General features: G+C 41.9%; 1 protein-coding gene across 1 annotated transcript in view; it reads left to right on the top strand.

Moving 5' to 3' along the window:
* Positions 1-14,347, top strand: part of Gad2 (glutamate decarboxylase 2) — a 66,650-nt gene that overhangs the window by 38,253 nt on the left and 14,050 nt on the right. The window contains exons 9-12 of the mRNA XM_060387449.1: positions 3,527-3,581; positions 5,228-5,344; positions 6,595-6,659; positions 10,574-10,652. Of these exons, the coding sequence (XP_060243432.1) occupies positions 3,527-3,581; positions 5,228-5,344; positions 6,595-6,659; positions 10,574-10,652 (316 nt within the window). The remainder of the gene's footprint in view (positions 1-3,526; positions 3,582-5,227; positions 5,345-6,594; positions 6,660-10,573; positions 10,653-14,347) is intronic.

Below are 14,347 nucleotides of genomic sequence, written 5' to 3'. Positions count from 1 at the left end.
CACTCCTGTTTCCCAGGCAGATTTAGATGATGACTGATTCCTGAAAGCATGTCTTCATCAAAGAATATAACCATCCCTCAGTTTCCTTCAGGGATGTGGCCACGGAAGCCTATCCATGCCCCAGGAGATGGTCCCGCACACATTCATACACTGCAAGCACAAAGCAGACTCAGTGGTTAGAAAAAAATAGAAGAGCATATGCATTTGGGAGGGGAAAGTAGTGATGATGAAGATGGGGAAGAATTGGAGGAGAAATGATGGAAGGTGAAATTTATCAAAACACAATAAATGTGTGCATAAAATTCTCAGACAATTTACAAAGATGTAACCTTTCCAAACAGTCTTACTAAGAACATGGGCCCTTTAACTTTGTTCTGGAAGCTTTATGTTTATTTTTGGTTATAATTCATGACCTTTTAGCAGCCCCTTGAGTCTGGCAATCATTTCACTTCTCAGCCTCCTCATTTGTTAAATGAGGTGAACTAGAGCCAGGCCTTGAGGCCATCCCCAGCTCTAATGTACTCCAACTTCTCAGTGACAGCTGTTTCATATGTGACAAAATACCCTGATGTAATCTAATGAGCAAATGAAGATTATCAATACCCTTAGACTCTCCAAGCTAGTGGAAAGTAGAGAAATTTAAGAAATACAATCAGTTTCTAAGAGTTTCCTTTGAAGTTCCTACAAAATTACCTACAAAAATAATATGGCAAGTTTAACTTGCTTACAACTTTCTGAAAGAGAAATACACTGTTCTAAAGTTTAAACAGTTTGTTGAAAGCAAGATGAAACATTTTGTGATCCAGGACACAGCTTCATCAATGGCGTGTCACAACCCAATTTATGGTCACTTAATTGTGGTGGCCATGAAGACTCTGGCAACAGTAAAAGGGTTATTACTGTGCAAATAGCAAAAGTTAATTCAAAATCAAGGTGTGGTGATCTCAAAATGATTCTGGCAGCCACTCACATTTGTATTCAGCAACTTTGCTGCAGACTTGGTTCCGAACAACAGAACAAGCAGGCTTAGTCCAGTTCATGCTTTCATGCTACACAGCACTGACAACCATCACCCACAACAACCTGGCTAGGACTCAAGGCTATTGTACGCTATGAACTGCAGTACTTTTACTGTGCCTACAAAACCTTCTGCTACTAGAAACTCAGTGGTCCAACTACAAAAAACCAGATTTTCAGCAGTTTTCTTTTGTCATAGTTCACCATATAAATATCAAATTAGGTTATCACTGGATTATATATTAGAAAGGTTAATTTTTTTATTTTATATTTAAATATTAGTTACAGTTTATTAACTTTGTATCTCAGCTGTAGCCCACTCCCTCATTCCCTCCCAACCCCAACCTCCCTCATCTCCTCCCTGCCCTTTCCAAGTCCACTGATAGGGGAGGACCTGCTCCCCTTCCATCTGACCCTAGCTTATCAGGTTTCTTCAGGACTGGCTGCAATGTCCACCTCTGTGGCCTAGAAAGGCTGCTCCCTTGGAGGGAAGGGGTGTCAAAGAGCCAGCCATTGAGTTCATGTCAGAAATAGACCCTGTTCCCCTTACTAGGGTACCCACTTGGATACTGAGCTGCCATGGGCTACATCTGAGCAGGGGTTCTAGGTTATATCCATACATGAGATACAATCTCATAAAAGAACCCTGTGCCTAGATATATCAGGTCCTTGTGAAGCTTCTGTCCTCTCCAGGTCATACTAACTCCCCCTTCTTAGAAAGGTTAATTTTTAAATTGTCATTGTAAACATATTTAGCAACTCTGGAAAACCCTGAAGATGATCTACATCTGGAGCATACAGTATTCATCCAAGATTTAATTCTTTGAGTTATATTAAACATGTACCTGCATCTCAATGGCAGGCATGTTTGTGTTTTTTAAAAAATGGTAAAATTATATGCATGCCCAAAACTAATGTAATTTTCTGGGCAAGGTAACTGGTTCAGTCTACAGTTCTTGCCTTTTAAACGCAAAGTCATGAGTTCAACCCCCAGAACCCATGTTTTAAAAAGCTAGGCATGATTGTGAGACAAGGCAAATTGCCTGGCCTGTGCTAGCCAGTCAACCTAGGCTACTTGGTGAGCTCCAGACCAGTGAAGGACCCTACCTCAAGAGAAACTGGCTGGACCTGAGAACCTGCCTCCTCAGACAGGCATCCACACAAGCATGTGTACCTGTAAACATGAGCTCCTATATGCACATGAGCATGGAAACAAATGCATACACACATGCAAATAAAACAACAATTTTTTTTTAATAAATGCTTACCTGTGTACCTGTTCTAATCTATGCATCCAGATTTGTACAAAAATTTCTCAGGCAAAGGGGGCCATGAATACAATAAAATGTTTCAGAAGGCTGATCTAAGAAAGCTTGAATCTTATAGGATATTCCTGGGAATCCCAAAAGATTGGAAATATAGGGTGTAAGACGCTTGTGGGTGCTCATTCGCAGCCCCATTTCCCTGTCTCACAGGAGTATTGAAGATGGGATGCTCTGGCCTTGTGGACTTGCTCTGTACAGTAATGTGCCTGTAACGTCTTTTGCTAAATTCCAAACTGACAACCCAGGTCCTAGCACCCCAATCCATTATTGTCGCCTGTGTAATTGCACATGACTCATTTGCTCTGGCAAGACCACCTCAGCCAGCAGTTCTCAAAGTTTTGAGCTTTAATGTCTGCTGTATAGTCCAACTATTTTGCCATGCTTCGTTTTTTTAAATCTGTAGTGAAGCTGTTAGAAAAATATAACTGATATACTCTCTATAGAATTTTCAGATTATTCTAAAGACTAAAGAAATTTAGAGCATTAATCTGTATTAAAGTCACATGTTTATGGAAAGACACCAGAAGTTAGGATGAAGCAGCCGCAGTCACTGCGTGTTTAGGACAGGTGTGGTGCCCGGGTTCAGGATGCCTCTTCTCGTGCCTTTCTGTCTAACTGATGATCTTAGTGAGGAAAGAGGAGATCTATTGGCATTCTCTCCTCGTGTGCTTTTCTACCTGAGTGTTTGAAATTTGACTCCGTGGGCTTTATGCATTCAGACTTTGTGGGTATAGAGGTGGTTTGGGGACCCCATATTTTCATCCAAATGTCTCACAGTGAATTCTCTCTTCTTAAAATCTGCACATCCATCCACCCAGTGGATGATTTGGAGTGATTTTTTTTTTGAATTTCTTTTTCATTACCAAATTGCCTTGTTCCCCTGTTTCAAATTAATCCAATGGATGAGTTTTAGCAGTCTGTGGGCAAAAAAGAGGGACAGTTTGGCCATTTTACCAGGAACTTGGGGTGGTCAAGTGTCTCCCAAACATAAGAAGAAATAGTCACCTGTCATGTAAGGAGACAAGTGCATTTGTTTCTGCCCCTGGAGACATGCAAGAAGCGTCTTAACTGAGCACTGATTAATGATGTGGGTTGGAGTCTACTGTCTTGACACTCCTTACACTATAAAGACAGCACAGCAAACTATTTCAAGCAAATTTACATATATTCCTTTTTTCTTACAGAGGGAAAATGATCCCATCCGATCTTGAAAGAAGAATCCTTGAAGTCAAACAAAAAGTAAGTTTTAATGGTGATCTTTGACCCTTAGTAATATGTATTTGAATTTATAACAAAAAACAAAGTTACTTAGGTTTTATTTTTTAAAAAAGGATCCAAACCCCAATCTCCAAGTTTTAACAAAAAAATATGAATTTTTCATGCAATCATCATGTTGGTCTTCGAGTTTACACACTCTCTCTCTCTGTCTCTCTCTCTCTCTCATGTGTATGTGTATATGATGTGTATATATATATATGTATATATGCATTTTACAAAAGTTTAAGTTGCTGAGTAGACAAACCAGTACGGAGATGAGTTTCCAAAGCCTCCCTACATGCTAAGCTGGCACTAGCAAGCACATATGAACAACCCTTCTTGCAGCTAAGAACTAGCAGCATGTGAGTGACTGTCGCACGGAGATTTGCGAGGACCATGTTAAATCATAATCTGATTCTGAAGGCACAAATTTATAAGTCTTTTAGAAATAACAGTACCAGGCTGGGGCTATAACTCAGTTGGTAATGAGCTTACTTAGCTTGCAGAAGGCCCTGGCTTTGCAAGCATCCATAAACAAAATGTGACCAAGGCAGAAAAATCAGAAGCTCAATGTCACCCTCAGCTATATACAGTGTTTGAGGCCATTTTGGAAGATTTGAGATCATGTCTCAAAAATAAAAATAAAATAGCAATATCCATCAAGTGATATTTTCTTGGATGGTTCATGACACAGAGGTTGCTTTTAAAATTCTCTATTTATTTTTTTGGTAAATAAAAGGTATAATGCCTAGTTTAGTAATGGATGTAGCTACTATGTGCTTAGTAGCAATCTTTTATTTTCATACACAGTTGTTTTTTTCTCCTTCAGCTTTCTTGTAGTACAAAGGCAATACAAACCATGAGATTAAAGCTTTGCTGCCACCTAAAAACAAATCCTAAAACGTCAGCATCTATACCAACAGGACAGACGGGACAACCTAGAGTGATAATGCTGGCCGTATCTGTGACTTTCTTCCACCCTCTTTTAACCATATCCTATTATTTAAATCAATTTTCATGCTGCTATGGCTTGGAGAATGGTTAGGCCCTTCACTCTAAGGTGCCAAATAAGTCACCTGAGCTATTCCATTTAGAAGGGCTGGCAGAGTCCCTCTTTTTCTCTACCCTTCCCACCTGCCCATGCTAAGGGAGGAGTTAAGCGAGGGAGCCTGGCTGTGAAGAAGAAAGACTAGAAAATGAGCAAAGAAAATGAGAAGGAACTGTCAGTCTACCTGGAGTGCTGCTAACTGCTGCTGTCACAGCGAGGCTATCAGATGTAGCCGAGTGGACACTTCCGGATCTTGGAGGAGTCGCTGATTTGACCAGTCTGGAGGGTTGACAACTCTTCTGATGAATGAAATAATGCATGTGGCAGGGAGAGTTTCCGCTATTTAGTGAGAGCGCAGCTCAGCTCACTAAAAGAAGCCTTCAATCTGAGTGTGGGGCCCATGCCTGTAGTTCCAGAACTTGGGAGGCTGAGCCGAGAAGATTGTCACATACTGAAACCAGTCTACATCCCGAGTTCCAAGTGAGACTGGGCTACATAGCAAGACCTTGTCTCTAAAAGCAAGTGAACAAATAAGCCCATGGGCCCTGTTTACACAATTGGGGCTTTCTTGTTTTTGCAGGGATTTGTTCCTTTCCTCGTGAGTGCCACAGCAGGAACGACGGTATATGGGGCCTTTGATCCCCTCTTGGCTGTTGCTGACATTTGCAAAAAGTATAAGATTTGGATGCATGTCGATGTAAGTGCCCCTTAGCGGCGACCCTCTACAGACCTTTGCACATTTTTAGATGAAACTCATGGAATACGATTTGCATTCTTCTCTCTCCCTCCCCCCTTACATTCAGAAGGGTGGAATCTCAGCTTTTAAAGATTTCAGAGGCACAGAACTCACATGATGTGTAACATTAGCTAGAAACAGCCTGAAACTGGTTATGCGTTAAGGTTCCCTGCAAGAAAATATTATTGATATGATCAGTATTTGAGCTGAACACTCAGTTCTCAATTCATTGCTCCATACTGTCCCTGAATAAAACACACACACATACACACACACACATATACATATGCAGATCTCCTTTATAGGTATAATCTAGATTAACATTTGTAACAAAAATTACAAAACCCAAGTTTAAGTTAGCTAATCATATATTCAGTGGGTAAAGCAGGTTTGGCAACTTTCTAGAAATGTAGATTACCAAATTCCCAATAGTTTGGTGAACTAACTATATTTGATATGTTTTAACATAAGGTATAATGGCACCAAACTATTGAAGGAGGTGCACCACCATTTTCTAATGAAAATATTTTAATAAAACTGACTTGAAGAGATTTAAATTGAGTGTGTTGCTTGGTGTGGCTTGAAGATTAGTTGCCATGTGCAATGTACTTACTAACCATCCACAGTGATAAACAAGGGGTCACTAAGCATCACCAATTAAGCACAATGTTTAGTTGAGCTGATCTTGTTGTAGCGTTTTCTCCATGTAGGGAACAATACGTTGATACACATTCAGACGAAAACTCCTTATGCTGCTCTAAGTTAAAACTGCAGGGGCACTGATGCAGGACATCCTGACGTTCAACATGGACCCTGTTTAATGGTTCCCCGGCCCATCTTATCTGCTCCAACCATAGCAACCATAGGCTTTCCCATTCTGAGAGCATTGGGGCTTCCAAAGAAATTACCTAAAACCCACAGGAAGGGCTGATGGTGGTCTTTCTCCAGCTCATGCAGACTGGGGAAATGTGTTTCCGATTTGGCTCCTTAATTATAAACATATGATATATAAATGTACAGTAGAGTCTGTGGACTTCCACCTTGAAGTTTAAAGTCCTCACATTAGGAGAAAGTGATCCACTCTCTTAATCGGTATGGAACTGCGCAGGTCATTTTCACACTATGGCATCCCACTAATATGGGAAACACTAACTAGAAACCCAGACCATGGGCAGGTACTGCATTCTTCCTTATCTGTTTTGCTTTTTCAGGCAGCGTGGGGTGGAGGGCTACTGATGTCCCGAAAACACAAGTGGAAGCTGAGCGGTGTGGAGAGGTATGCATTTCTTAGTCCATGGTGTATAGTGTTAAAAGCCACAGAGCAGAAAATGGCACTCGGCTTCCTAGGAAGTCTCAGGATGCTGGCCAGCCAACTCTGCCTTGTGAGCCTTGCCTATGTATAGACACAAAAAGAAAAAAAAAAAAAGTCAAGTCCCATATCAAGTGACCCACAGAAAATGTCTTTTAAAAATGGGGGTTTGTCGTTAGACTTCATTCCTGGCATCTTTGAATCAACCACCATGATTTTAAAACCTGCAGGCTGTCCACATTTCTCCAGAGAAAAGATCTGTAGCTTCCATGTTACCATAGAATATCAGTCAGAATAAAGAAACCAATAAATAGTTTTCTCAAAGCAGGTAAACGCACTGTCATTTGTAGTGCTGAAAGTTACGTTTGGGATTAGATATAGCCAGCTGAGTCGAAATAAGACATGCCGGTGTTTTCATCCTCCTAGCTTCGTTCCACAGTAACCCTTTTCTGACCTCGCTCCCTGATTGATGCATAGGTTGCTTTTATTTGGGGCTGGTGCAGCAGACCATTGAGAAAGGCTGTGAAGCACAAAGGAAGTAATGTTTGATTTGCATAAAACATATTGAGGTCCGGGGGGAATGCAGAATGCAAAGTATGGCCTCAGGCTGTGGTCTGCACACATGCAAAGGACGACCAGTTTTCCCATCACAGCGAGTCAACCAGGTCAGCTACAGTTGTGAGTTCTGACACTCCAGACCACAGAGAAAGCCTTACTTCATCAGAGGCTGCCAACTGCCCACCATGCCCTGCCAAGCAGCCAGCTGCCACCCAGGAAAAGCTTCACTCTGGCTCTGCCCCTAGTCATCTTGGCACAAGTTCTGTGTCAGGACCAGGGAAGAGGCTTCGGGAGCTTGGGAGCATCTGTCAGCATGCAGAGAGACCAGACCAGAGAGGAACTATGTGATACCAGGCTGGCTCATACGCACAGAACCAATGAAGGAGGAAGTAAGGGAGGAGGAGGTTGGGAATAGAGCCAAGAGGGTCCTGTTGAATTAGCAGAAATGAGGCTTGGGAAGAGTCAGGACAGAGCAGCCAAGCCCCATGTCATGGGGTGATTATCCCCGAGTCTGCTGCCAGAGGCCAGGCACAGCAAGGTGGAGTCTTCAGCAGTATCCTTGTTCTGCTCCAAGGCCTATGGGTAAGGGGCAATGAGGGTGAGAACCCTAGTATAGAAGCACAAATACATGCCCAGAATTGAACTCTGTGCTTTCAGAAGTGGCCACTGCACAACACCGTCTATTCTGTGACTTTCTGATTGATGCAAAGAATAAGCATCTTTTATAGCACTTTCAACGCCTCCTCATGCTCCAAGCACTGAGAGCCATGGAGCATCCCACTACTACCACCACTTGAAAGTTCACTAAATTACCAACCTGAAACCTCAGAAAAATAAACAGCCACATGCTTTTGTACCGAAGTCTATTGGAAAGAAAAGCTCTGACTCCTCTATGTTCTGGTTGCCACAATTCTCGAAACCAGGTTATAACTAAACTTACCAAATGTAATAGCTGTGGATGGAAAAATCAGAAATAAGGGCCCTGCCGTGTCCTGCTCTGAGCACATGCAGCAGAGGGTAACCATGCTACAATTTCTTAGCATGATGTATACTCTCTTTAGTGAATAAGATCACAGAACTGTTGGAAATTGCTGGAACACAGTGTAGGTGGGCTTAATTTTAGGAAAGAAATGTACCTCCGTTGGAGAAATACTTCTCTCTAAGTATCACAGACTAAAGGTTAGGACTCACTATCAAGGGAGAGGAAATCCACGGTTCATTCTTGCCCCTCTGTGGTTTCAGAGCATTCATGAGTGACATTCTCACAGCATAATGGCAAAGCTCTATCCAGCATCTGCTTTGGGAAACAAACCAAATCCTTCAGGTGCTCTCTTTCTTGATAGAACCAGTGTAGCCAAGACAGCCTACTAGGAGCCTACATACTCCAGAGCATGTCTGACACTGTAAACCAGCTCTCAGTCCCCTCACCTGGGGATCTAAGGACTCTGAAGGTTGCAGTAAAACAACAGTTGCATCATCAGTTGCCTTCAGTCCTACTTGAGAACCAAGGCAAATATGGAGCAAGAAATGGTCCTTCTCAGATCTTATTCCAGAGAGCATGTGCTAACCACCAGCACTGGCACTTGGCATCATCCAGTGAGGGGCAAAAATGAAAGAAGGGTGTTGCAGCTAGGGAGCAGAGCTGTTGGTGATGTCCCTGGAGAAAACCCAGTTCAGTTGGGTTGGAGGGTAGGGTGTGTCTGTGGCCCCCTGTGTAGAGGTAGGGCAGGAAAATGGTAGAAGTGCAGAAATCCTGTCCAGGGAGTTGACAGAATGTCTGCCACAAGTTCAGGGGTGCTGTCCATTTGCCATGGACTCCTGAGCTGGATTTTTCATTGACTTAAATAAGATTACTGGTATAGTAAGTGTCCTCTGTCTGGACAGTGGGACATCAGTCATTCATCATTTCCTCCCAAGGCTCTCACACCCCAGAGGAGAGTTAGTGGAACAGCAAGCCTGGGCACTGTGGACCCAGCTGCTATGGGTTCCCCTGATGTCCTTCCTCCTGTAATTGTCTTTATATAAAGGTCATACCGTGATCCTCATCCCAAAGACCTTCAGCATCTTGGCAAGCATTGAGTTTGCTTGACGAATATGTAATTCTTGGTGACAACAGTTGCTTTCTGTGGACATTGGGACAGAAATGGTTGGAGTAGTGCAGTGGGAACGAAGGCGAGAATTTAAAGGAACTTGAGTAGCTGCAGAAATACTTTAAGATTCTGGATGTAAAGACAGATAAAATTAAACAAAGTGAAGCCAAGAAGAGGAAATAGCACAGCAGGCCCAAGAGCAGAGTAGACCATTCAAAGAACAAGAGTGGAAACTGCTAAAGGAGGGGAAGGGATACAGGCTGAAAACAGGGTCACCCTGGGGCATCATCCAGTGGTGTGCTGCAGCTTGGAATTTGAGCTATGGAGAAAAGTGGATGCTGACAATTTAGGAAGAAGAGAAACCATTAACAAAACTAAAACAATCCCAGTGCCAGGGTGAGGATCAGCTAAAACTATCCAGATTGAGCTAATAGTAATTATTGTTAAAGAAATATGAACTACGGTCATAATGTGGTATAAATCCCTGAGCTGTGCCTCTTGGTGCCACAGTTACTGAAGGAACGTGGAGTTTTATATGAATGGGGATGAAATGCATTGGAAACTCTGCTGTAAGGTAGGTATGGGCAGCCATACCCTTAACCCCTGTACTCAGGAGGCTGAGACAGGATGGTAACTACTTTAAATCATTGTAAGCCTTGTAGTGGGAGTCTGCTTTAAAAAGAGAAAAGAAAGGAAAAGAGGAGAGAAGGGAAGAAGAGTATAGCAGAACTTCTGTTATATGTGCCACATTTCTCACAACAGATAGCATCGGGTTAGAGGAAAGATGGCCTCAGGAGAATAGCTAGGAGGTCCTCCGGAAGGACACATTGAGTGGGACAGATGACCAAAGCAGTTATGTTCCCTCCTCTGGGCCATTATGACAGTCAGAAGCATTAGTAATAGAAGCACAAGGATGACCCTTTCATCTGGCCAGTCCTCTGGTTAACAGTGGCTAAAGACCAGACCTTGAATTGTGATTCAAGGCACCATAAGGGCCCCAAGACTACCGTACAGACAAGTATATGCATCCATTGGAGGTGCAGAGAAGGGAAAGGGCATAGAAGCATGTCCACCATCTCATCTCTGTGAACAGTGGAAGGCTACACTTCTGTAGATGGGGTGTCTTCCTGAAGCAGGAGAAAAGGACGGTGAACTGGAGCTCTGAGGCCCAGGGCAGAACCTCAGCAGTCGGAGCCTGATGCGGGTGCCACCCTCATTGTGATTGTTTTCTAGAGCCAACTCTGTGACATGGAATCCACACAAGATGATGGGTGTCCCCTTGCAATGCTCGGCTCTCCTGGTTAGAGAAGAGGTATGTTTTCTTTCTGACTCTGGGGCCAGTCTAGGGACAGGGTCTAACTGTTCTCATGCAGCTCATGTTCTCTCCCAGGTCCAGATGCTCACATTTCCCTAGAGAACTCGTCTGACCTCTCCTCAGCTTGCATATGCCCCTCCCACCCCACAGAGGCTTTCTATGTTCCTCTCTCAGAAATTAAATGCAGTTTGCTTTTAGAAATATATAAAGGAAGAATAGTTTATACCATAGAAAATGTAGACATAATAAAGAATTAAAGTTAGTGTTATGATTTAGATACATATGCATGATATATTTGCATGTATATATTATATATCTCATAGTTAAATTTAAAATCAAATGGCATATTCAGAATGCAAATTTAATCTATCTGCATATGCATACACCACAAAGAGAATGAGCACTGACCACTTTCTTTGAAGGTACTTAGATATGTGAAGTCTGGTTCTCGTTGGACAACACTTCCATATAGACTTTCATGGTGCCCGGACACAGGCATATGTTCTCACATCTACATTCATCTTGTTAGTTAGTAAGAACTAAGCAAAGTACCAACTGTGGGGTTTACACTTGTCATCCTAGCACTAAGGAGGCTGAAGAAGGACTTCTGTTGTTCGAACCCAGCCTAGGCTACAGAGCCAAAGCCTTCCTAGAAAGAAAAAACAAAACCAAGCAAATGAAAACAAGAACTAACGAATGAGCTTCCCTCCATTCTAATTAAATTTTATCATGTTAAAATCATGATGATTTAGTATCAAATATTTAAGTTTACTTGCTTTAAAAATATTTCCATTATCTTAGAAAATACAGATAAATTTAGACTCACCGAAAATTCTGTTATTTGAAGGTAAATCTCATCACTGTCCTTAAATATATTCTCAGAAATTTTTCTGGGAATGTGTTTGTTATATATAAATACGTTTTTATGCATTCAAAATTAAATTGCTACTATACGACATATACATACATTCTATATTTAACATTCTCGGAAGAACATAATTATTTCAAAACTTCATTTTAATGATCTTTTAATACTCTATCACATAATGCCTAGTTGCTTGCCAAAATTCATAAACATGATCTTTATCACTTTTCTAATTATTAATCTTTTTAAGAGGGATTTTTGTGTCAAAGAGCATTATTACTTCTTTCATCTTTTTCTTCTTTTTCGTCTTCTTCATCTTCTTCTTTGCAGAAAAGGAATCATCATACCCAATTTCTTTTTTCTTTTTTTATTAATTAATTCAATTTACATCTCAATCATAGGCCCCTCCCTCCTCTCCTCTCAGTCTCACCCTCCTCTCTTCATCCCCATCCCCTATTTCCCAGAATAGGGAAGCCCCCCCCCCAGTCACCGCAGCTCATCTATTCACATGAGGACATTTTCCTCCCCTTTGGCCTGGTAGGGCAGTCCCATCAGGAGGAAGTGATCAAAAAGCAGGCAACATAGTCCATGTTAGAGATATGCCCTACTCCCCTACCTACTGGGCTCACACGAAGCCTAAAATGCCCATCGGCTATTTATAAGTACAACACCTAGGTCCTTGGTTGGTGCTTCAGACTCCATAGGCCCCTCTGGCCCTGGTTGATTGGCTCTGATGGCCTTCTTGTGGAGATTTTGTCACCTCTGGGCCAATTTATCCTTTCCCATTCTTTTCCAGTAGACTCTCAATGGTTCACTCAGTGTTTAGCCATGAGTCTCAGTATCTGTTTCTAGAGTTCTTCACAGCTATAAATTTAAGTATCATGCCTTCTGCATCTTCATTAAATAAATTAAAATCCGGAAACTGAAGACCAATTTCCCTACAAAATGTGAGGAACACATTGTAAAAGTATCCCTTGAGACTGGTTTTCAAAGGAACACTCAGTTACTGTGTCACCACCTACCCTAGCCCATGTACACTTCAGCTGTAGTACTAGAAAGGAAAGAATACATCTTTGTTATTTACGTCTCAGCCGAATGTTTGGTACTGGTTTGCATTCTGTCACAGCAAGCCAAAAAGAGAAATGCAAGTCAGATGAAAACAGCCCCATCTGGATCTGATTAGATGCCTGCATTGGAAAGAAAGATCTGACAATCTGATGCTACCCAGGATAGAGCCTTGGCACATAACCCATTCTCATTCAACCATTGAGAGACATTGACCATTTGAGAGACAGACTTGTCTATCTGCTTCAGATGAGAGGAAGGCAGAAGACAGACTGAACCAGCAGTGGACTGTGTTTTACAGACTAGGCCAGCTAGTCTCTCTGAAAAGGGGCTGGTGGGAAGCAACAAAAGGGAGGAAGGGTTTGCTTTGGCTTACAGTGTGAGATGACACAGTCAATCATGACGGTGAGGGTCCATCAGCAGACCACAGTATGACACTTCCAATCTCTGCAGAATACAAACAGAAACAGGGCCAGGCTAGAAACCCCAAGACCTAGCTCTATTGAGCCATTTCTTCCTAAAGTTCACACAGTCTCCCAAAACAGCACTACCATCTGGAGAACCAAGATTTCAAACTAGTGCCTATAAGGGGATGTTTCACATTCAAACCTTAATATTCTCTTCCTTGCCTTCATACACTCATGGCTATCTCATAATGTAAAATGCAGACCATTCAAAACTCACTGTAATCCAACAGTTTCAACATTGTCCCAAAGTCTCTTCAGAGACTCAAAGCTATCTGTCAGCTGTGGGCCACTGAAGACTTACAATGGCACAGAGCAAATATTCCTTTTCCAAAGAGAACAAATGCAGGAATAGCAAGGAAAGGCCACACCAAAGGGAGGCTGAGGGCGAACAGGCTATACACTTGAGCTTGAGGAGACAGGCTCATTTCACTTACTGCTAAGACGTGGAACTTCAATGTCTACTATGCAGGGTCAATAAAAGCAAACCAAAATGCTATTTTAAAAACACAAGCGCGATAAATAGATGTATAAATCCAGGACAAGAAAGTTGGTATCACCACTCACCACTGGTTAGATGCCACCTGCAGTGTTTTCATTTCTCTTGATGTCAAATTACACATGGCAGCCCATGAAGTGAAACTTCCAACAGTAAGGAACATTTCATAAACATTAATGATTAGTGACTGATGTGGGAGGGCCCAGCCCACTGTAGGAGTTTCTCTCCATAGCTCTGTTTACTTTTTTATACAACCTAGGACCCCCTGCTCAGGGTAACGCCCCCCACAGTGGGATGGACCCTCCCACATAGGCCATTTATAAAGAAAATGCCTCACAGACTTGCCTACAGGCCAACCTGATCAAAGCATTTTCTCAGTTGAGGTTCCTTATTCTCAGTATGCGACATTAATTGTGTCAAGTTGACTAAGTAGCACACACATTGATATACATGATTAAAAATAAAAATAAATCAAAGAAAAGAAAGAAATATGTTAGTTTAACTCTCTCTCTTTCTCAATTCCAAGAGCATATGATGCTCTGACACACACACCCTTGAAACTGAGTGAATAATGGCATCACATAATTTAGTTTTAAAAAGGCTGAGCTGTATTGGTGAGAGTTCAAAACAAATCCTAGCATTCCAAGGGATTGTTGAAGTTTGTAATATTCTGTTATACATTATAATATCTAAACAAAAGATACTTAAATATATAGGGACCTAAGTCTATTTAAATATGAGACTTTCATTTTGTGCAGCACCCATGTGTTGAAAACTCATTTGGAACACAGTGTTCTAG

Source organism: Meriones unguiculatus, chromosome 7 (assembly GCF_030254825.1).
Source record: "Meriones unguiculatus strain TT.TT164.6M chromosome 7, Bangor_MerUng_6.1, whole genome shotgun sequence".
In the NCBI taxonomy this organism is placed as follows: Eukaryota; Metazoa; Chordata; class Mammalia; order Rodentia; family Muridae; genus Meriones; species Meriones unguiculatus.
This window is presented reverse-complemented; position numbering and strand designations above follow the sequence as displayed.